This window comes from Bos indicus, chromosome 19 (assembly GCF_029378745.1).
Source record: "Bos indicus isolate NIAB-ARS_2022 breed Sahiwal x Tharparkar chromosome 19, NIAB-ARS_B.indTharparkar_mat_pri_1.0, whole genome shotgun sequence".
NCBI lineage: Eukaryota > Metazoa > Chordata > Mammalia > Artiodactyla > Bovidae > Bos > Bos indicus.
Genome location: NC_091778.1, coordinates 41140963 through 41165035, shown reverse-complemented (window position 1 = coordinate 41165035; position 24073 = coordinate 41140963). Strand labels below are relative to the sequence as shown.

The 24073-nt window shown below is 42.8% G+C and overlaps 1 protein-coding gene across 3 annotated transcripts in view; it reads right to left on the bottom strand.

Moving 5' to 3' along the window:
- Positions 1-19445: 19445 nt before the first annotated feature.
- The window catches only part of CDK12 (cyclin dependent kinase 12), a 40223-nt gene continuing 35595 nt past the window's right edge, over positions 19446-24073 (bottom strand). For 2 of the 3 annotated variants that reach the window (XM_019981254.2, XM_019981255.2), the window contains exon 14: positions 19446-21060. In XM_019981254.2, the coding sequence (XP_019836813.1) occupies positions 20348-21060 (713 nt within the window). In that variant the 3' untranslated portion in view covers positions 19446-20347. The remainder of the gene's footprint in view (positions 21061-24073) is intronic. The other variant, XM_019981256.2, reaches the window with a different exon arrangement.

Genomic DNA, 24073 nt, shown 5'->3' with positions numbered 1-24073 from the left:
CCAAGATCCTTATTTCCTTTTGCTGAAACAGGGAGGCCCCTGAGACTGTGGTCAGGGGCATGGCTAGTTCTCCTGGTCCTTTTTCTGGCCCTGTGCTGCTGGTGTGACCTTAAACATAGTATTTTATCATCCCCCTGATTCAGAAAGTCTGGAGAAGATGCACGTCGCCTACCTGGCCTGTAAGGGAAGAGAAAATCGGCACCTTTGAAGACCACAGTTTCTGTTTCCAGCAAAGAAAGTATAAGACCAAGTGGTAATCCTTCCAGGTTCTGGTCTTAAAATAGTGCCCCCCTACTTAAAAAAAATTTTCTGGGTGTCAGCTGGGTGCCCAGAGCTGTGGCAGGCAAGAGAGGGCAGGGAGCAGTAGCTGTGTCTGCCCAGGAGTGCTGAGCTGCCCAGCACATTACCCTGTGTGTAGCCCATGGACACAGTAGAGTAAGAATAACTAGCCTCTCCTATCCTTTCCTCACTGAGAAGCCTCTCCCTGGGAATGCTCAGCATTCCCTGCCATCTTCTCTCCCATTTCCCTCTCTTCTTAGCTGGGGTCTCTCCTTGCCCCACAATCCAGATGAGAGACCTCTATCCACAGAGCACAGAGTTGGGGAGAAATGGGGCAAAAGGGAGCTCTAACAGGCCCAGATGCCTTCTCCTCTGTCGTTATCATGAGCCACCCTCTATTGTTATGAGTCACCAGAACCTTGAGCTCAGCTGAGCTGCCAGCAGCCTTCTCCCTCCCTACAGCCACTCCAGCCAGGCAGACAGGCACCTACAGGACCCAAGAGCCCACCATCTTCCTACTTCCAGGGCCACAGTCCCCTTCTTCATCCCAAGGAATCTGCACCACAGACACACTGAGAAGAGTTAGAAAGAAGTGTGAGAGACCCCAGCATGTGCTCTGTGCTGTAGCAGAGAGCCAGCTGCCTGTACGGCAGAGCAGGATCACCAGCCAGGAAACCCAGCACAACCTGGGCACAGAGCCTTGTCAGCATGTGAGAGGATGCGTGAGACAGGATGGGGTAAGAAGGCTTTTTCAGGAGCAGGCATCTCCTCCTGGCTCCCTCTCTGGTCACTGTCTCTTCTCCTTGGCTTCTCTCTCCAGGTATTGATGGACATCATGGCACTGACGTCTCTGAAATGTCTTCCTTCACCTCCTCCATGGCTTTGGGACTTAGAGAATGGTCTGCATGATAACCTTCGAGGTGTCAAGGTGGGAGGTTCAGACATCCAGCTCTCTTACCAACCAGTGGGACACACTGAGGGAGAAGGAGGAAAGGAGCCCCAGCAGAATAAAAGTTAAACCTGGGCCAACACAGAGTCCCTCAGCAACCCCTCTTCTCTAGAGCGCAGGGGATACTGGGTACTGCTACCTCTGCCTTCACTTACTTCAAGTCTATCCCTCTTTCCCTGCAAAAGCTCAGGGTTACTTCTGGATTCCAGAGCAGGCTCCAGGCTCTGATTCCAAGGCTGCAGATGTCATACCTTTGGTTAAATCTTGAGAGTGTGAGGCAGAGCTAGTGGAGATTGAGGGGAGGGAAGTCTTTTTCCTGAGAGAAACATGAAGACTCTATCAATAATTGAATGGTTTAAGGGCCTTTTAGCTCCTCCAGCATACCTCTAATCCTGGAGTAGGGGTAGACAAGGGGTGAGAAAGAGGGCCTTCAGAAAGCCTGACGCCTCTTGTCTCTCTCCACCGAATGCTCTTCCGTTGCTCTGTTTCTCTAAACAAGAGCCATCTAATAAATCCCCTCAACAACACTCAGTATGAATAGCCTACTTTGAGTTAGGTAGCAACCCCCCGCCCAAAAGTGGGACTACAGGCCTCAGTTTCCAAACTCCCCCTCTCTATCTTCCTTCTTTCTAGCTTCTCCCTGACCTCCGCCACACCTCTTCCTGCAGGTCCTTGGAAGCAGGGGAAATGCAAGGGGGCCTTCTCATCTTGTTGGTAGTAGAAAGGGCAGAGAATCAAGACAGCCAAGGAGATGGCCCTGAGGGTCTAAGATAAGGGCAAAATGAGCCTGGGGGCACTTAGAAAGGCACATCTGGGTCTTTCCTAGGGACTCTGGGGATATTAAATGGTGAGTGTACTGAGATGAGAACGTACTTCTGGGAGTAGGGCATAACTATTGGGGGCTTGGAGAGTGTGACAAAGTTTCTAAAGCTCACACAGCTTTCCAAGCTCTCTGCCCATCCTTGTCCAGACCTCAACTTAGTCTCATGAAGCACAGAACAAACAATGTTGAATTTTTTTTTAATGTTGACTTTTTTGAGGAAGGAAGGAGACACTAGGAAATGCCATCTTTGGCAACTTGGTGGGCAAGTCACTTCTCTCCATAAGTCTTTCTTAACTCTAGCATCTGAACAGTGAAGGAGGTGGAGGTGGGGACAGCTGGAAACATGCCCCTCTCTCAAGTGTTCATCAATACCTTATAGAATCAGACGGGGCTTCACTAAGAGCTTTGGGCCATGGTGCTGCACAAATACAGAGGCATTTCCGACTCAGCTTTCAGAGCCTTGAGTTTTAATTCTCTCTCTCTTCTTGGCCTAGACATAGGATAAGACCACACCTTGCTACATTTTGGGGCATAATTTTCTCTAGTAGTTTTCACTGCAGCAGAAAAATCTGTGATAAGATCTCAGAAAAAGCTCAATATTTAGTTGCCATTGGGGAATCTATACCTTGGTTAAGGAACTGGGGAAGCTGATGTATTTCCTTCCCTGTGCCTTTTAGAATACAGTAAAATCTCATGGGATTGGGTAGTTCTGGAGGATCTGTCTACATGAAAGCAAGGGAATGGAGATGCCCTCTGGAACAGACTGTATGAGGGAAATGTTCCCTCAGTAATGCACCCACCTTACTCCCTTAAGTTGCTTTCAAAACTCAGAGGTCAGAGACAGGAGACTCCAAGAAATGGAAAATAATACTCTGCCAAACCCTTCCCCTTGACTTTCCTCCCAATACCCTACCTACCTACATTTTCTGGTGTTCCCAGGAATTCCCCAAATCCAGGAACAAAAGTAACTCCAGGACAAGATTCAACTGTTTCCCTTCTCTGGGTCTCCGTTTTCACATCTGTAAAACGAATGGTTTGAAAAGATGAGCTCCAAGTTCTCTTCCTTACAACAGTACAGGTCTATGATTCACCCCAAGGCATCAGCTCTCATTTGCATGTCATCTCCATGGCACCTATTTTATGTCTAAACACACAGAAATATCTCTGAACCCTGCCCCTCTCCTCCCTCTCACCGGAGTCTCTGGTTCGTTGGTCCCTAGCTCTTATCCTCACCCTTCAAGGACCTCAAAGCTCTGTCCTCACCTTCCTTTCACAATTTTACAGCACTCACTGGGACAAGCTCAATTGCACAAAACTGGGGAACAAGGAAACAGCCTTACCTAATATTTCTGGCTGCAATTTGGGGGCTCAGAACTGAGTCAACTGGTGAGGTTCTATCCTTTTTGAAGGTCCTGGCAGTTGGGGGGAAATCCCAGTGCCTCTCCTCCTCCTCCACCTCGCTATTCTCCATGCCAGAACGCAAAGTGGCCAGTGATTGATGGGCCTGGGTTCCCGGTAACCGCACCCAGTGGCCCAATCCTCCTCCCCTACCCAATCTCTCCCCTGTCCCTATTCAGAGATCAGATTGTCTCATGTTGGTCCCTGAGGTCCCATTAATTAAAAATACATCCAATTAAATGGCAGGTGAAAACGTGCTATTGGAGCTCTCCACCCCCCTGCCCCAGCTTGGTCCCCCCCACCCCCCTTTTAAGGCTCAGCTGTGCTTTGAGCTGAGAAAAAAAAAAGAGAGAGAGAGGAAGAAAGAGGGAGAGGGAAGAGGAAGACATAGAGGTGGGGGTATGGGGGAAAGCTATTTGAACCTCTGCCAGGGTAGCATGTGCCAGCCTGGGAGGGTGGCACTGTGCCCTGGTGTCTAATTTCTGGAGGTGTGAGTAGGTTCAGTCAGCTGGGTACCCACTTCCATTTCCCTTAAAGGGGCAGAGGGAAGTCAAAGGTGGTGGCTAGCTGTACTGCCCTCCTTCTGGGTTTGGTGAGTGAAAGGTAGACGTGTAAATGGTAGAGGGCCCTTAAGACAGGGTGTGATGTTCAGGGGTTGCAAGAGGCTGAAGCTTCTATTCTTGGTATACTCCTGCTCTTCCCCAAACTGCAAAGAAGATAACGAGAAGCATGGTGGGACCCAGGTGGCAGGGCATGGCATGGCTCCCCTACCCCTGCCCACAGGAAAGCTGAGAAAAAAATGGAGGAAGGAAGGAGCCATGATTTGGGTGGGAGCAGATGAGTCAAATAGGATAAAATATACCAGCATGGACATTTGCGTGGGCAGCACCTTATAAGTAAGAGGCTCTGGAGGGACCTATTTGTTCTTTCTCTGTGCAAAAAGCAGCAGAAGTAGTACAAAGTCACCTCAATCTGGCAGGCTGTGAGTAGGGCATCTTTTCTCCTTCACATTTATGGTGTCCCCAGCATTTTGTAAGGCATCTGTCCCGTCTTCCACCCCTCTAAAGCCTTCTGGCCCCAAGCAAGGCAAAGTTAATAGGCACTGAGAGCTGCTGGGTGAGGAGCTATGAAAAAAGGAGTAACTAAAAGTGGTACTCAGAATCCAGGCAGTACTGGGGGTATCTGCCAACTGAGGGCCCCCGCCTGGCCTCCCTGGCAGTCTCAGTACCTCCTCACTTCACTTTAACGCTAATTGGAGATTTTAATCTGCGCTGCTGCTCTGCTCGGGGTGCTGGGGGGAGCGCCAGCTGTGCAGCAATTCCAGCAGCACCGACTGTTTAATCAAGCTGTCCTCCTGGGGAGGGACCCTCGGGCATGGGGGTAGGAGGGAGGAGGAGAACCTCTGTCATATACCTTAGCCTGTTCAGCCTAGAAGGGCTTCCTGGAGACTGAGGACCAAATGTGGGAGACCTTATTCCCACAAGGGCTCCATGGCCCTTGGATCCTTAGTGGAGCCAATACACATACGGGAGCACCATGAGGCTTAAGGGCCAAAGCAGTTCCCATCCCATCCTGCTTTCTGGCACCTTTTTTGGCACAGAGTCCCAGAGTGTCCTGGGTGTCCTTTAGACACTCAGGCTGTAAATATCTTTCAGATCATCTGAGCCCTGCAGGTTTGTGCTGGGAGAAGTGATGGGGGCATAGAAGGCTGAACTTTGCTATTCTCTCAGTCTTCTCAGTCCTCTCCCTTCCTCTTAAGAGAGTTAACTCTTTAAGAGCTACTTCTTTTGAAACAATTATCATAAGAGATTTTTTTTTTTTCTCTCTCTGAAAACCCAGATACCTCCAAACTCTGGGCTGGAAAGTGACTGTCTAGAGGCTGAGGACAGGTGGAGCCTGTTACACCCCTAAAGAAAGAAACACCTGTACAAGGTGTTTGGTGCCTAAAACTAGGAGGCTTCCCAGGTTTGACTGGGAATCTATTGACATGTCAGTCCACTAGGGAAGAGCATTCAGGGTCTCAGGCCATTTTTTAAGGAAGATCAAGTGCAAGAACAATTAACTATTCTTCTGGCTCCTTGGGCTTCTGGACTCAGGCTCTCTGAGGATGTTTTTCACCCCTGTCTCAGGGAAAGAGTGTGGTGCCCCGCCTCTCCCTTCACCCAAATGCTGTCCGCTAAGGGGCAGGAGTTTTAATTGGTCAGCAGCGCCCTCGTGTGGCAAAACCAAGGCTGTAGCAGCCCAAGTGGCCCAGAAGCTTCGAGGGATCAGACATCCAGATTGACAGAGGGGTAGTCACGGAGAAGGCAATGGCACCCCACTCCAGTACTCTTGCCTGGAAAATCCCATGGACGGAGAAGCCTGGTGGGCTGCCGTCCATGGGGTCGCTAAGAGTTGGACACGACTGAGCGACTTCACTTTCACTTTTCACTTTCATGCATTGGAGAAGGAAATGGCAACCCACTCCAGTGTTCTTGCCTGGAGAATCCCAGGGACGGGGGAGCCTGGTGGGCTGCCATCTCTGGGGTCACAGAGTTGGACACGACTGAAGCGATTTAGCAGCAGGCACGGTACTCCAGGTACCCAATACTTGCGGAGACATTTCCTACTTTCTAACACCTAACTCTCCATCCATCCCACCCTAACTGCCTCACCTCCAATTCAAGGTATGTGCCTACCAGGGGAGGGGGCACCTTACCCAGAGCTGGCATTTGCTCAGGCCTACTGCTTACACTGTCTGGATTGCACGCATAAAGAGCGATTGTTGACAGAGGAGATCTAAGGTCAAAAGGGTAAGCTGATAACTACAACGGCAGGAGAGGCTCTGGGACCCCTGCCAACTCCCTACAGGTGCCAGACAAGAGCTGCCTCCTAAGCCGGAGACTGAGTTTACCTACTGATGGGTTCTGCCCTACAGTGATCCATTTGCTACTCCCTGGATGTGTCTTGGAATGAACAGGGACAGACTCTTAAGAGTCTGAGATCCTTGTCCTCAGGAATGGACACAAGATAAAAACCTTTCCCTCAAAAGATTCAAGTTATTCCCCAAGGTTCCAGGCCATAGGGTAGAATGCACATCTGGGACTTCAGGCTTCCAACCCTGAGAAGGGCTGCGTGTCATTAGACCCTAACACTATCCATTTACTGCTCCTTTCTTCCCTCACCCACTAAATGGGAGAAATGGTTTTGAATTACAGAAAAGAGGACGGTATCTAACATTAGGAACGTCGCTCTAAAAATTAGGGCTGGAAGTCACCAAGCCAGAGAGCTGAGTAAACATGGCCTTCCTGATTTGTTTGGAGATATTTAACAATAGACAGAAATATTCCCAGAGAGAAATATGATCTTGTTTGGGGTTGGAGGGTAGGGAGAGGAGAGCACCTACCTCGCCGGAAGAAGGGTAGGGGTAGGCACTGTAGGTTGGTGACCTGCTCAGTTCTGGGCACTGAGGACGGGAATAAGCAGGCTGGCAGACCTCTACTTCCGGTGTCCTGCACAGTGTGTGGACGGGGGGATCTCCCATCAAACCTGGGAAGGATGTGGAGAAAGATGAGAAGTAGTAAAAAAGGGACATCAATGTCCTATCCTCAGAAGACAGAGAAAATAGCTTCTTGGGGAAAAAGAAGGCAGGGCTATGTGTGAATGACGTAGTGGGTGAGTGAGGCAGGTGCTGTAGAGAGGCTGAGAGTAACCGATATTAGCATCACATTATTGAGTAATAGCTGACCAAGAGATAAGAACAGGGATGAAGTGACCACTAATGTCAATAAAGGGCGTTGCCCATTCTAGCTAGGAGGGAGGAACTGCTAATCAGAAGGTAGGACACTGGCCTTCCCTGGTGGTCCAGTGGTTGAGAATCTGCCTGCCAGTGCAGGGCACGTGAGTCCGAACCTTGGTCTGGGAGGATTCCACATACCATGGGCAACTAAGCCTGTGCGCCACAACTGCTGAACCTGCGCCCTAGAGCCTGTGCGCCCAACCAGAGAGGAGACCCCCATCTAGAGAAGTCTGATGCACAGCAACAAAGGCCCAGCACAGCAATATATAAATAAAATTTTATTTTACAAAGAAGGTAGGACACCATAGCAGAGTCAAAAAAAAATTTAAAGCTCTCCTAAGGCAATAGAAATAAAAGCAAAAATTAACAAATGGGACCTAATCAAACTTATAACCTTTTGCACAACAAAGGAAACTATAAACAAAAAGACATCCTACAGACTGGGAGAAAATATTTGCAAATGATGTGACCAACAAAGGCTTAATTTCCAAAATATACAAACAGCTCATACAACTCAGTGACAAAAAAAACAACTCAGTCTAAAAATGGGCAGAAGACCGAAATAACCATTTCTCCAAAGAAGACATATAGATGGTCTACTGACATGTCTCTATCGATACATGAAAAGATGTTCAACATCACTAATTATTAGAGAAATGCAAATCAAAACTACAATGAGAGACTTTCCTGGTGGTCCAGTAGTTAAGAATCTGCCTGCCAATGCAGGGGTCATGGGTTCGATCCCTGGTCTGGGAAGATTTCATATACCATGGGGCAATTAATTAATGTGTCACAGCTACTTAAGTCTTCATGCTCTAGAGCCTGTGCTCTGCAACCAGAGAAGCCACTGAAATGGGAAGTCTGTGTACTGCAACTAAGAGAAACTCCCGCTCGCCACAACTAGAGGAAGCCTGTGAGCCACAACAAAGATCCAGGGCAGCCAAAAAAAAAATCAATTAATTAAAAAAAACCTACAATGAGGTACCACCTCACACTGGTCAGAATGACCATCATTAAAAAGTCTACAAATAACAAACTCTGGAGGGTGTAGAGAAAAGGGAACCCTCCCGACACTGTTGGTAGAAATGTAAATTGGTGCCGCCAAGATGGAAAACAGTATGGAGGTTCCTTTAAAAACTAAAACCAGAGTTTCCATTTGATCCAGCAGTCCCATTCTTGGGCATATATCGAGACAAAACTATAATCTGAAAAGATGCATACACCCCTATAAGTTCATAGTATTTACAATAGCCAACACACAGAAACAACCTAAATGTCCATCAATATATGAGTGGATAAAGAGGATGTGGGACATATATACAACGGAATACTACTCACCCATAAAAAGAATAAAACAATGCCACTTGCAGCAACATGGATAGACCTAGAGATTATCACACTAAGCGAAGTAAGTCAGAAAGAAGAAGTCAAACACTATATCACTTACATGTGGAATCTAAAGATATAGAGTACAGACTTGTCATTGCCCAAGGGGAAGGGAGAGAGAGAGATTAAGAGTTTGGGACTAGCAGATACAAATTGTTAAATACAGAAGGATTAAACAAGATCCTATTGCATAGTACAGGGAACTATATTTAATATCCTATAATAAACCATAATGGATAATAATTTTTTAAAAAAGCTAAGGTAACTCCCCTGGAGATCTTTGGGACTAAGAACTTCCCTGAGACTGTATGTGTGTGTGTATAAGTGTTAATCCCTTATAAAAGCAGCCCATTGGCCTCTGATTAGCTTAAGATCCCTACCTGGCTTGAAACTCTGTGAAAGAGAGTGAATTTGCCAGGGCTCCGGATGTCAGGTAACTAATGGACATTACCAAATTCCTCAGGGGCCATTCCTCCTCCTGCTGCTGTCACCTGTAAAAGAAAATGACATGTAACATTAGACATGAAATAAGGGACCAGACACCAAAAAGGGTATATGCTCTTTCACTCAAGGAGCACGGCCGTAGTAGGTAAAATGATGACGATGATCACCACTCTTCTACTTCACAGAGCTGAGAAAGATTCAGATGAACCTGAAGTACACGATCAAAGCCAGTTTTAAGTTTTCTAAGATTCCTAACTCCAGGCAAGTAGCTCCCAGTCTAGTAAAGTAAAAACTATGCTTCCTTTACTTGAGAGAAAAATTGGGAATTCAACATAAAAGGAAGCTCTGAAACCCAGAATTATAAAGGGCAATGAAGGTTCGATGTGAATGCAAAGTTAATGCAAGAAAGTGACTCAAAAGAGGATAACTAATTTTAGATTAGATAATCAGATTGTTCTGAAGGCTCTCTTGTCCAAAACATCTTCTTGAAGAAAGGCTCAGGACTTTCTATGAGACAGAAAGGAGGTTTGTGGGACAGCAGATTTGACACAGTTTGGGCAGGTAGGTTTGTATATTCCCTATGTAGGGATGAATCTGCATGGGGACCAACTTCACATTTCTCCTGTGCTATGAACCACGGTGTGATGGAGAAAATGTAAAGATATGTACTGGGATCTATTTGTCATCAGCAATCAAAACTCATTTTGCAAACCCCCTGCCTCTCTGACCTATACCTATAACCTAGACCTAGATCTATCTCTAAGCTGCCTTTCTCCCAAGATTTTGCTTCCAGTTTAGGAACTCGTTAGCATTCCCCTCCTGGCTCAGGGGCTCCCAGACTCATATGCCCAGAAAATAAGCATTGGAAGGGACATCTGGGAGAGGCCCAAAGAGGGGAAGGGAGTCTCAGCACCAGAGTGAGATGACTTTAGAAACTGCCATGTCTGTCAGCCCGCTGAGCACACTATTCAGGACTCAGGTCACTGTGGAGCACACCACCTTCTTTCCGCTCCACCAAAGAAGAAAACCAACAATCCAAAACTAAAAAAATAAGGGAGAGGAGTAGAGTTCACCTCGCCCCCAATTTGCCTGTAATCTCAGAGTATCTTATTTTACTGAGTTCCATAATCCCTTCTCTCATTCAGCAGCTCCCCTTAGTTTCCCAGCAACTGAGATGTTTTCTTTCTCTTTTCCTTCTGATTATTTTCAATATAGCTGTATTATAATGCAAAGGAGCCTGAGTTGAAATTTAGGGTAAATTCCTCACAAAATCTCTGAGGATCTTTTCCTACTATCCAACCCCTGGATGATGGCTGGGAACAAGCTCCCTGAATTTGGGGTAAATCTGAGGCATCAGGATCTTTGGTTATGACTTGCCACTTGCTTCCCAACGAGCCAGAGTTCTTGACTCTAAATAAAAATTAGTCGTACAATTTGCATGTCATTGGGTCTTTGAGGTAAAAACATACAAAGCTTCTCAGTTTTTCTACTAAGTTTTTAACCTAACTTTTCCCCTCTATCTGTCCTTCCCCTCCTGACCTGCCCCCCGAATCTCACAGCCTTACTTTCTTTCTTGAGGAAGCACAGGACTGTCAGGAACTGATGCTCTTAAAATTGGAGGCTCTATACTCAATAGGTTAAGATCCTAGACTCTTGGCTTCTAGTCTTGGCTGGCGGCTGCTAACTCACTGTGAGACTGTGGACAAGGCATTTCCTTTCCCTAAGCCTCAGTTTCTTTCTCCATAAATTGGGAAGTTGAATTAGATGGTCTCTAGTTTCCTTTCTAGCGCTGGTCATCTATGATTCTATGAGGAAGAAGACATACTGTCCTTCCATCAGGAAGTGAAGTATTCCTGCCCTTCATACTTTTCTCTCAGGGCTACAGCATAGAGAAGCTCCTCTGTAGATGCCTGCCTTCTCAAGCTGGCTTAAATTAAGGGACGAACAAGTGAGTTCCAGTAGGAGGCCAAACTCCTTTCATTATGAAGAAATGATGTTAAAAAGGTAATCTAATTCTAACCCTGAATCTTGACAAAGCAGATGAGACAAGGCGGGTATGGGGCACAAAAAAGCATGACACCCCCCCTTGCCCCCAACACACAACTTAAGACTGTTTAAGAGTCTGAGCACACATTTGGCCTTGCCCTAGGGAACTCTGTATAACCAGTGACTGCTTAAGCCAATACAACTGTGTGTGGATGGAAGAAAGCACAGACATGTGTAAATACTTCCAGAGCATAGGTGTAGATGTTGTCAATACACATACACTCAGGCTGTTCTCTCTTACTTTAGGCCTATATGTGCTGTCTGAGAAGCTATCGTGGGAGGGGACACCGCATCCAGGTCTTTCCCCTCCCCAAAGTCAGAAAGGAAGAGACAGTGAGGCAGGAGCTACTTGGCTTCCTATAAATTGTTTTGTCCTTCCTCACAGCTGCAATCAGAAGCTAAGGGCTCCCGCAGGCCTTGTTCTGATCTGCTGCAGGCGATGGAGGGTTTTTGAAACCGAGAGGACTTGGCTACAGCCCCGTTTCAGCTGCCATTGGGGCTGGCTAATGGGCTCATTCGGGAAGACCCCCGCCTGCTGCACTAAAGAGTCCCCCGCCGACCCCCTCCCCAGTCCCAACCCAATTAATAAATGGGGGCTCCCACTTTATGGCTCTGGGAGAAGGAACCAGAGATACAAATGACCCCTAGGGAGGGAGAGAAAAAGGCCTTCCAAGAATCAAGCCAGAGAATTGTGCATCCACAGGCACATGCTGCCACAGGCTAGTCATATCCCACTTTCAAAGCATTAACGGGGAAGAAACTGGCAAAAAAACTGTATTTTCTTTCCCAGATCCAGAGTGGGATAGCATTTCTGAAGTCTGAGGGTACACCCCAGGAATCAACTCTCTTTCACCTGGTTCTCCAATCTGAAAAAGACAGAGTGCAGGTGACCATCTGGGCACATAGCACACACTCAACTATTTTCCAGGGGCTATCCCTCCTACTAAACTCTGCAATACTGAACACAGACATATCCCATCAATTATTTGGTTAATAAACATTTTCTACTTCTTAAAAACAAAGCAGCTACCTCCTTCCAAAATCTCATCACCATGAACAGTATAAATATGTCCTGAGGTTATCATCCTTACCCTATCTTGTATTTCTCCCCTCACATCCAAACTATCATCAAGCCTTGCTAATTCTACTGACCCCTCTCTTCTCCTTCCCCTTGTCTTACTCTAGTTGCAGCTCTTAGGGCCTTACATTGGACAAGAACAGTAATATCCTAGCAAGTTTTTCTGCTTCCATGACCTAGTATAGCTGCAAAAGTCCTGAACATTGTGTTCATCTCATCATGCTCTATTCTGTTGCTGCTTACCAAATCAAATTCCTCATTCAGGCCACCAAGACTGTTCCTTCATTTCCTAATATTTTTTCCTTTATTATCCTGACTACTCCATTCATAGCCCTCTGCATAAAACACAAAGAAACTTTCTATAAGTTTTCTCTCTCCAATCACCTTCCTCCCTTCTGTTTCATGTCCTCTATCTTCACTACCTTCAAAGAATCTTTTCTGGTTAACTCTGGTTTTTCCCATTATTTCTTTGCTTTGCTTCCCTCTGTACTAGGTTACTGTTTTATTTTATAACATGCATCAGTATGTTCACTTATAAACACCAATCTCTCCACTTCCCACTCAACTTTAAGAGTCATCTCTCACTAGATCCAGAAGCTTCCAAAGATGGGACCCTCCCATAATCTTCCCCAGAAGTTGCCCTGTACTCAGGACATGATCCAGCTAATGATATTACTGCTCCCCATAGAAGCAACCCTCAAGGTATAACTCTTGGAATATCGTATCAAACAACTACATCAAATACAAACTTATTTTTGTACAATGTCAACTCTCAGGCTGCCATGTGCCGTTACCAACACTGAGCTTGGTACTGAGTCTTTTCAAAATTACAAATTGTTTCATGACTTCAAAGTGTGTTGCAAAACAAAACAAAAATATTGGAAAAAAAAAAAAGTACAGTAACCATAGGATTTTATCTTCTTAATGCATAGTATATATACTGCTTTCTTTGAAGCCCCCTTAGGATGAGAAGTCCCATTTTGTTCCCTAAGATTAATCCTATATTCTCAGGTCATGACCTGATTTTCTAGAATGCAAATCAATCCCAGAGGCAACAGTAAGGTTGTTTCCTACCAGCCTTGCCTGTAGCTGGTCTCTGACCATCACATTTTTAGAAGGTCCCTTGGAATAGAGAAGTTATTCATGAGTCGCTCTCAACTACTTAGGAAGTACTTCCTGAGAGTAACTTCACTTCCAAATACTGACACCACTTCCTCTGGTTTAGCCCTGTGTGATTTTGTTGTTGTGTGTCGCTAAGTCGTATCTGACTCTGCAACTCTGTGGACTACAGCACACCAGGCTCCCCTGTCCTGTGTGATTTGACAGGAAAAAGTGACCTGCCACCTCCTTTTATCTCCTACATATTGCTCAGAACAATAAGGACTTGCCTTTTATCCTTTCCATTCTTTAGCCTCAAGGTGCTTAATAGTCTAGATAATAAAAGCAAAGGTACTGGGATACCCAACATATAGTAGGTTCCAGACAATGTTAGTCACCATTTTCTCCCTTCTTACTCCCAACACTTTCTCAACCTTTCTGGGTCTGTTTTTTCACTGCCTAACGATGGCACTAAACTAGACAAATTAATGCCCTTTTGTAGCTCTAGCATTCTCTGACTCAGATTCATATATTCTGGTTTGTTTGCTCTTCTATGCATCATCCTCACTTGTATCTAAAATGAAGGGGAGAGGAATAACATTATAGTTTCCAGGTTGACCTAAAACATATAAAACCACCTGCAGGGGAATGTTAGTACTCCAAAAATACAAATAATTTTTAGCTTGGTATATCCATATCATTTCCTCCTTAATCCTGGAATACTCTCTTGAACTACGTAGATAGCAGTGCTAAGCAAAATGTCCTATATATAAATTATTTGCTTAATGTAATCTAGTTTCCCGAGTGAAACTGTCTGCATAGCATCCCTCAGTTTAAGGGTTTCAGGCCGATCTTCCAACCATAAAGGTAACACTACTGTAATCAAGGGGACACTTTACTCTTTAATGGGGCCTCCTTGAAATAAACTGTGAATCTTTAATGTAATTATTCCCTTTCACTACCCCAACCACAATTTTGCCTACTACTCTATCTTATCTCTTCTTTAAAAGCAATTATACACTGTTTCTTTCTGCAGCCCCACTACCAGACTTCTCCAGTTCTCCCTTCTTTCCTTTATTTCCATTTCCTTCTCATATTGCTTCATTTTATATGAGAACTTTGGTTCCCTAACAGAAATTGCAAATACTAATTCAAGGCCAAACCTAGAAGCTCCTGAATTTATAAAAGGGATCAGGCTCCTAAGTTTTCTCTAGCTCTCTGAATTCAGCCTCTTTTCTCCAGTGCCAAAAGCATTCAAAATTGCATAAGCCTTGGTGGAGAGGGTTATCCGTCCACAAGCTGACCCTAACCAAGGGTGTCCCTCATCAAACACAAGAGGGATCCTCTTCCTGAGACAATCCATCAGAAAGGCTCCTAAAAAACAAGACATTTAGCTCAGCTCTTCACTTTGCTCTGCTACACTGTAGCCTTCTAAAGGTCTCTCCATGCTGCCTCCCTCAGGGGTGATTTTGGACTTGGATAAAATGTCCTTCATTCTTTTCGAACTATCAACATGATCTTCAAGTTACAACCATACCAGAGCACAACATCCCCATATCTAACTATTTTCAGGTCCGAAGGAACTTATGTCTAAAAGAGTTGATTTCATGGTTATACCTTCTCATTCTATGACGAATGAGAACTATGATGTGGCTGAGGGCTGCATACAGCTTTATTAAGAACTACCCACTTAGAAAGTATTAAAGACTAACTGTGTATCAACCTCTTTCTTTCAGCCTTGGACTACTAATTCTTGAGACAGAGATATGAGAGCAATCCAGCGGTCAAGTGTTTTGGCAACCTACTGATTAATCATCAGGGCATCAGAGCAACCCTCACGTGCTCGCTCTCTTCTCACCAAGCTTTACTTCCTAGAGACACCATCTGCAACTGAGCTATTAGCAAAAGCAAGTTTCAGCATATAAGGGAAGAGAATGAAGTGAAGGTTGACCAGTTAAAGAATCTCTTGTACTCCACAACATAAAGTACTGCAATAATTAAAAGCTCCTTTCATAGCTCTTAGCAGTAAGAAAGTTATTTTGCTTTTTCTTTCACCTTTCACCCCATTAAGTTTGTCTCCTGAATTGCTTCTCACTACCCTTCAAAACTACAAAGCAGCAGTAATTCTAAATTCCTTGCAGGATTAAGCAATCAATATCTCTGGCAGGACTAAAGCATGAGAATTGGGAAGTGAGTGGAGAAAAGAAAGATAGGAAATGAAGTGGACGGACAGGAGATGGAGAGCTAGCTGCACATGGTGAGAGGTGTGGCGGAGTACCACCAGTGATTCCTTTAGGTGTCAAACCTCCCCCAACTGGCTTGGAGTAAACTCTCACTTGAGTACTACTAAGGCTATATAGAAACACTAGAAATGCCACACCTGGACAGAAAAATTAACCCAAGTGTCCAGGAATGCTCTTCCTCTCAGGACAACCAGGAAGACTTAGCAGTTCATTTCTCCTTCGGAATGTTTGACTATTTACTTGCTTGAGGAACTCCCCACATCCATTTCCCCTAGCCCTTCAGGATGACTAAGTTGTGAACAGAGAAGTAATTCAAAACCTTAAAAAAAAAAAAGTCAAGCTATGGGGCAATCTTTAATAATAATGAAAATCCCAGTTCAGCACAAAGAACTGTTAACTTACTTGAGGCATTAACCATACCACACAGTTAAGGATGCCTATCTTGGAAAAGATAGTGCCTAAGAAATTTAGGTACTGAACAGTATGGTTCCTACTTAGAAACAGCCTTGAGTGTGATGGAGAAAAAAGTCCAGCTTAGATAAGTCCTCAGCTTTCAGGCCAAGATTTGAAGACTGTCATTGCTATGAAGCGGAAATAATATTCTCTATTAGGTTGAAGTTCACACTCCTAGTCATGAACTTGCAGTATAAAAAGACTGAAAATGAATTCCTTTTCTCTGGAGACTAACAAGAAACACAAGACTCCAGGAACTGGAACAATCTTGAGCTCTCCATTCTCCTTGGGTAAAGATATGACAGCCCACAGGCAAGGGAACATCATACTTAAACTGTGGGGATTCAAAAATACACTGGCAATCCTCATCACCAGGTTTTGAATTAGATTTCTTCCTAATTTCCTTGTTCTGCTGTACTCCTTAATCTTGTATGATTGCTTATTCCACACACAACTTCCTGATACCTATGTCCCCTCTTCTTGTCTCCTGATACTTTTCCTGTCCTGTCTACTTATGTCCTAACTAGCAGGACTGCAACAGACATTACAAGGGAAAGTTTGGTCTTGTGTGTCTTAAACCATGAAAGAGAAGGGAAAGCAATTTTCTCCTCAGTTGGAGACAGGAAAAGTTTTGGAAATAACAGGAATTTTACCCCTATCAACAATTTTGACTTACTTCCTGGATTGGCAATGTATCAGGAAATCTCAACAGAGCTGGGAACACTAATCCATCCCCATGCTGACCTTACTCATGGTAACACAGGAACTGGTGTGGGGATGAGGGTCTCTGATTGAAGAGATTATTTTTTGGCCTAAACAGCCTCATACCAACTTCTTTTGATGACGGTTGAGCTCAAACCCACTTACCTCTCCTTTCAGAAGGAGTCAGGGTACATGAAGCTCAACTCTTTTGACGGCCTGGCACCATCATTACTTTTGTACAATGGTTTTCTACTTTAGAAAATCACATCTTATGGTTTCCCCCAATTCTTATTTTCTAGTTCCCAGTATAATGTTTTGAAGCACCTCTTCAAACCCTAAGAACTTCTTTTTCTGGTAGTCTATGAGTCTACAGAGATTCTGAGACACAGCACCCCTAGCATAAAATGGAGGAAAAATGCCCTTTATATATATAATTAGATCTGCTCAAAGGGTACAAATTAAGAAGTAAATGCAATGGAGCAAAAGTGGTATAGTAACAGGAAATATTTAATTTTCCAATCTCCACTTTCCATTTTTATAAACTGAAAGAAAAAATTTAATATATTACAAAATATCTGTACATAAACAAAGTAAACCCAATGGGAGGCAAAACAAAGAGAGAGAAAGGAATAGTGTCAGTAACCTAATCAGGGAGAATGAGGTCTCAACTGACACTTTTCTGATGCAGCATTCTCTCTCAAAACCTGCTGGTAACCATTTTAGTACTGTAACTATATATGCATATTACACACACGCACACACACACACGCACACACACACACACACACAAGTGGTTTGGGTGATGTCTATGGCATAAGCTAAAAGAAGTCCTACTTACAAGTTTGTGCTAACTGCCCTGCTTTTAAGCGTATAGATTTGATGTTTTCTTCAAATTCTTATCATTCCAATGGACAGTTGAAGAAGAAACTAAAGAAACCGGGTCAAGCAAATTTGTTTTCAAAACCACAAAAATGATCATGGTCAAACCAGTTTTGCCTCTCACTTGTGAACAGAATCAGATTTCTCATCTGTTCAAAATAATGTGTTTAATGGACTTAATATCTCCCATGGTTCAATAATTAAAACCAAAACCACTTCTGAATATAATTAATTTGGTTTGTAATTTTCTAATACCCAAGTAGAAATTCCACCAAAACTTTACTTCCATCACATTTATAGATAACATAGCTGAAAAATTACCAAATACCTTTTCTTCCTCCACACAGATATTCCAGGATATTTGAGTTTCTTTGTCCCTTTGCCTTTAGAAATAGTCAAAATTGCCAGATCTTTTCTATTGAAAGGTTAGACTCCCAAATTGGGGATGGAGGTTGAAATGGGATCATACACACACACAAACAAACACCACACACACACACACTCACCCCGTTCCCTAATAGAAGGGATAGGGGAATGGAGACTTAAGTACATTATTTAGAATATTTGGCATAATTAAAATTAAGAGTTGGGGAGGGAAAAACATTATTGATGACTGCTGATAACCAAAATACAATTAAAATATATAGAGATTTTATTCATATTTGATGGAAAACCAACTTTTCTCACTGGATACTTTTGAAAGGATCCAGGCTTAAGTTCTCTAGTCAAAAATGGGAGAGTTGGGCCCAATGTCTTTAATTCAAATATTCTAAAATACAAAGGCCCATGTCTGAGGACTAAGAAGTCAACAGACAAAAGGTTCAGATGAACTTTAATGCAATTTACCAACAGCGTGTCAGTGAGCCTAGCAAATCTAACTGGACTCACCGGTATAAAAAGCCATCAATGCCAAAATGGCTAGAAGTTTCTCTTTTTAATCAATGATTGGCCCTGAGGGCAAGGCCAGACCAAAACCCAGAGGATAATAAAGAAATACACACACCAGGTATCTGCCTATTTCAATAACAGGGGAAGATAGTCTTTATGTAAGTATCAGAAGAGGATTCTTCTTTAATTTCTTTACATTTTTTTTTTATTAACGCGTCTCTCTCTCACAAGTAGTGTTTATTTTTTAATATATGAACTTGGCATTGAAACATAAAACTTTACTTAAGAGTTCTGTAAACTATTCTCCAAGATACTGAAACACATTTTGCCTTTTCTTTGTAAAGGGGGGCTAACCTACATTTCACAAGCATCTAGGTCTGTGCAGGTAATTTCTATAAATGTGTATGTTTTAAAAACACATTATATGCTGGTACTCACACAGAACTGGAAGCCAGAATGAGAAACCTCCCAGGTTATCCCATCCTGAAAGTCTTCCCCTCTTTCATTTTCTGATAATAAAGCAAAATTCTTGCCACGAAGTCATAATTTAACCCCTTTTACCAAAACCAAATCTCTCTGGAGGAAAATCTTTAAAAGAATTGGCAGGATATTCATGCTGATATGTGTGTATGTCAATACTGTTCTTTCTTATGGGATACTCTTTCAAAATTACTTTTTTTTAAAAAGGTCTCAGGTAGTGATATATCTTCAGAAAAATATTCACCCTAAACTAAGTTACATTTCCATGTATTTTCAGGATGTATTTTTTTTCCTCTTTGACAATATTACAATGCTCTGTTTCAAAGGTTTTTTTTTACATAAAAAAATATGTGTTAACAGTATGCTAACTGATGTTACTAACCCTCCAGGTATGGAGGGATCATCTCTAACCCTACCTCAGCAGCAATGTCCTAGGCTGTTTGCATCTACAAATCAACTTCACCATCAGAACATGGTTAAAAAAAAATTTTTTCAGAATTGAAGATTTACAGAGAACAATATAGGAGTTTGAATTTCCTTTCCTTTATTTCAAAAAGTAAAGAATTATCCCAGGTTCTTGGGCATCTCAACAATTAATTTTTTTTCCAAACAAATGCCTCAAAAAGAGAGAGACAGAGAGAGAGAGAGAGAGTCTATAAAGATGGGATAAAAAAGGTAAAGAGATGGGATAAAGTCTTCCTACTTGCCCAAGAATGCCACTTTCTACAACCTGCTTCACGTGCAGGGAGGGGGGGGGCATGTCTTCTCAAAGTGGAGCAAACTTTAAGAATGAGCAATTTATTTGGAAAAAAGGTATGTTCAAGATGCTCAATGGGTAAAAAAAGAGTTCACTTGAAAGCAAAAATGTGAGATGGTGGAGAGGAAGGAAACATTTATTTAAACCAGCCAGTCACTCTGTTTCCCTTAAAGCAAAAGCCTAAGAGCAGCTCAAATTCTGTGAACACTATTCTCTTAAAAAAAAAAAACAAACCAAAAACGAAAGAAACCAAAAAACCTAAATTCAAAAGAAACCATTAAAAAAAAAGCCAAACTTTAAGAACCTCTCCTGAGCCATCTCAAAATTGAAACTGTTTCCTTCTTCTGCTCAAGAAGTGCAGGAAATGAACTAATTAAACATTTACTTTTCAATTTAATGACCCTCTCCATATTCTCTACTTATATTTACTAGGTAGAGTTGAAGTAAATATTCTGACTATATCCCATCCAGGAGGAACTGGTGCCAATATCACTATTTTATAAGTCGCTTGCTAGGAGCAAGTGAGCAAGGAATACAACAGATAGCTTTGCAATAGCCAAATGCAGATGATTACCTCGCTCTGGCAAATTATTTCATTAAAGGTTCAGAGGACTGGATGGAAGAATGGATAGGGAAGGAATCTTTCAGGACTCTGAAGTCTCTAGGTTAGTAAGGAACTCCTCTCCCTCTTCCTCCTCTTGGAGGGACTCTTGTAGGCCCCCGATACACTTTGCCATAAGCAGAAGACTGAGCTGAGGCCCCCCAGTTAAGGCTTGCTCCTGAGCTGCTGGTCCCAGTGGTTCCTGGCCCCAGCTCCCCATAGTTTTGCAATTTGGTCTCTGCATGTACCACAGAGTTGCTGCTTCCCTCAGCCTTCAGGAATGGTTGCCCGACCACTGAGTGTAATGCTAAGGGGACCCTGGCAAAACGGAGGTCCTGGTCCCCTGGGAACTGCACTGACCCTGTGCCCTGGTAACTGCTGGACTCCCCAAGGTGGCTCACAGAGCCCGAGAAGGTCCTGTTCTTCACCAGGGTCTGGGCCAAAGATTCTGTCAAGGCTGGACCAGAGTTGCGTTCATCAGTGTCAGTGGCACTGAACCCTGTTTCAGGCCCGTCAGTGTTTCCGTAAGTCCTGTTAGGATGGGGTCGGGTGGAGTAATCCATTGATCTCAAGGCCTGGTGCTCATGTGGCAGGTGGCCAGGAGGCTCTGCTTCAGGCTGGGATAAAAGTTGCAGCAAGGCGGCTGTCACGGCTGGGTTCAACTCCTGCGGGGCGCTGGAAAGATCGCCTTCAACCAGAGGGGGTGGAGGTGGCGGCGGTGGAGGTCCGGGGGGCTCAGGGGGCCTCTTCTCTGGTGGAAGAATGTGAGGAGGACATGCTGTGGAAGGGTTACTTCTTTTAAACACCATCTTAAAAATCACATGTGATTATAAACACAAACACACACACACACACTGCCCAACATAAACAAATATCAATATAAGTAACCAAATATATATAAAGCAAAAAACCTTGGGATCAGGAAATCGCAATTTATAAATAAAATCAAGTGATTAAAAGTAAAACAGTTGCATTCTGGATCTAACAGCTGGTGTTAAAATCATGTATTTCAAATGATTGTCCTGATTTTTGTCTGAGATCTCCTCCATTTCCTTCCTTAAGGAACTGTTCTAATATGTAGGCTGTTGGTAGCCTCCCCACCCCTTTTTGCTGTTGGATCAAAACATTAATGAAAATAAAGTAGAAAGAAGGAAGATGAGAGGGAACAATACATATGCTGTGGTCACATATCTAGGACATAATCTTGCTGTACAACAGGAAACTTTGTATGGACTTAGCTAACACATTTTACAGAATGTTTGATGATATCAGGTTAACACGTAAAATAAAGCTAGAAGAATATACAGGTGAGATGAAATTAGTAAAAACCTTTCATTACCATCATGTATACACATACACTTGCTTCTCCCAGTTTGAGCTCCTTCTCCCCATAATCACAGTCTGAAGAAAACCACCGTACTGTCATTCAGCTTCCTATGTTACAGTAATTATAAAAAGTCACTACAGCAATGTCATGCAGAATGGGCTGTTGATAAACATTTGTTTATCTTGGAGACAGTGAGAAGAGTATTTAGAAATGTATTGAACTAATACTATACTCTGTCTTTCCAAAGGTCTTATTAGAACCACTCCCTAGACATTTTGTTACCCACAACTGGATTAATTTGCCTAACCATGGCAATCATTGTCTGATAATGAACTCCTGCCAAGGCAAGAGACTAGAAATGTAAAATGGTGTGAGTTTGAGGACACACAAAACCAAGTAGTCAGAACCATGCCTTTAGAGAGTTGGGAGTCACCTTGCTGAAGAAAAGACTGTTTTGGGATATCTTTCAAATGACTGATTTTTCTGTTCCCTAATGAAGCATAGTTTTAAATGTCCATATAATCAATTCTTTATTATGAGACAGTGATATAAAGTCATTACTCAGGCAAGCCAAAAGTAGTTTTTATAATTATAACAATTAGGTATTTTGGTAGCATATATACCACAATTATATTTTGCAAAAACAATCAGTAAAGTAAGCATACCCTTAGTGGGCAGATGAAAGTATTCCGAAAATACTACAAAATTGTTGAGCAGTGGGAGGATAAGGTCAGGTGCTATACGTAAATACAATTAGGGTGACCAAGAGTCCCAATTGCCTGAGACTGAAGGAGGTTCCCAGGTTTAAAACTTTTGGTTTTAAAACCAGGACAGTACAAGGACAAGTTGATCATCCTATATACAGTACCCACTCAATTTTTTGTTAACAGACTGGCTGGCTGACTAGATGGTAGAGAAAGCTAAATTAAAGGATGAAAAATTAGCTATAGAAAACTCACAACTTGAAAAGTAGACATCCAAAAACAGGAAAGCTAACTGGACTACAAATATCTATAGATTTCAGAGTTTTTCACTATCAACACTACACATCTCACTACATAAGAACATCACAGTACCAGTTATTTTAAAAAGTATTTTTGGTCTATACATGAAATGGAACACCAGTTTTTTTTTTGTTGTTTTTTTTTAATACTAAAGGGCAAACAACTTTAAAAATGCCTAACTGCAAAAATGGACAAAGCTAAACTTATTTTCTTCCATCTATACTACATTTCATATTTAAACTTTGCCTTTTATACAAATAGTTTAGTTGTATTTCAATAGAACTAATTCTTGAGCTCACATTCTTTCACATTTATGAGAGGACGAAAACTATTTCAAAATAGCAAAGGCAGACTGGTTGTAAAGAACTATTAAAGGCTAATAAAACATCTTAAGAATTAAAAATAAAGATCACATTAAAAAAAAACATAGTTATAAGATTTAAAGTGTTAACAATATTGCCAACCCTTAACAGTCTGTACCAGTGGTGAGAGGGATCAATGAAATATACAAATAACTGAAAATTTCATTTTACTAGTTAGATTCAACCATAACCATTTCTCAACAAGTACAGAATAGCTAAGTGAAGTGAAGTCGCTCAGTTGTGTCTGACTCTTTGTGACCCCATGGACTGTAGCCTACCAGGCTTCTCCGTCCGTGGGATTTTCCAGGCAAGAATACTGGAGTGGGTTACCATTTCCTTCTCCACAGAATAGCTAAACAGTAGCCAAAGGGATAGATTTTCATTTTCTCTGGCTAACTCAGTCTGCCCTCTGGTGGAAGTGCTGATGAACAGCAAAACAGCCACATGAGAGGTAGCAGGAGCAAGATAGAGGCAGAGAGTCACCAACTGGATAATCCAGAAGTGACTGAAATAATTAGTGATGGCATTTTTACTCTCCTCTGAAAAATAAATCCAGTAATTTCTGGCCATGAGCCAGGCCTAAATTTTAGTTCATTTTCACCATTTGGCTGATAGCTTGTTGACTTAATTATTGGGTGAATTTCTTTCAATCACTATGCCATTTAACTTGAATAACTTCTTTCAGTTATTGATTATAATTTTTTTTGGTTGGTGAGGGGGGTGGGTGGTGGTACGAGGGAGGAGAGTATAAGAGATGAGACAAAGAGACCTGCTTTAATTCTAGATTTGCTTTCTCTGTTGAATAACATCCCAGAGTCTCTTAAAAACTATTGGAATTGTTATGACAAAATAGCAAAGCGAGTTAAGAAAGACATTCATTAAGAAAGTACAGTAATTCTAGTTCTGCCTCTGCCAATAATATGGTTCCAGTAGTGGGACCACAGATAGGCTTATTTAAATTCCCTAGATCGCAGTTTCCTTATCCACAAAGTAAAGAGGGTAATTTATTTGTTATCTTTTTTGTAAAACTTTACATACAATAACTTATTTGATCCTGTACCAGTGGAAATAAGGCATATACTCTGCACCAACCGATCT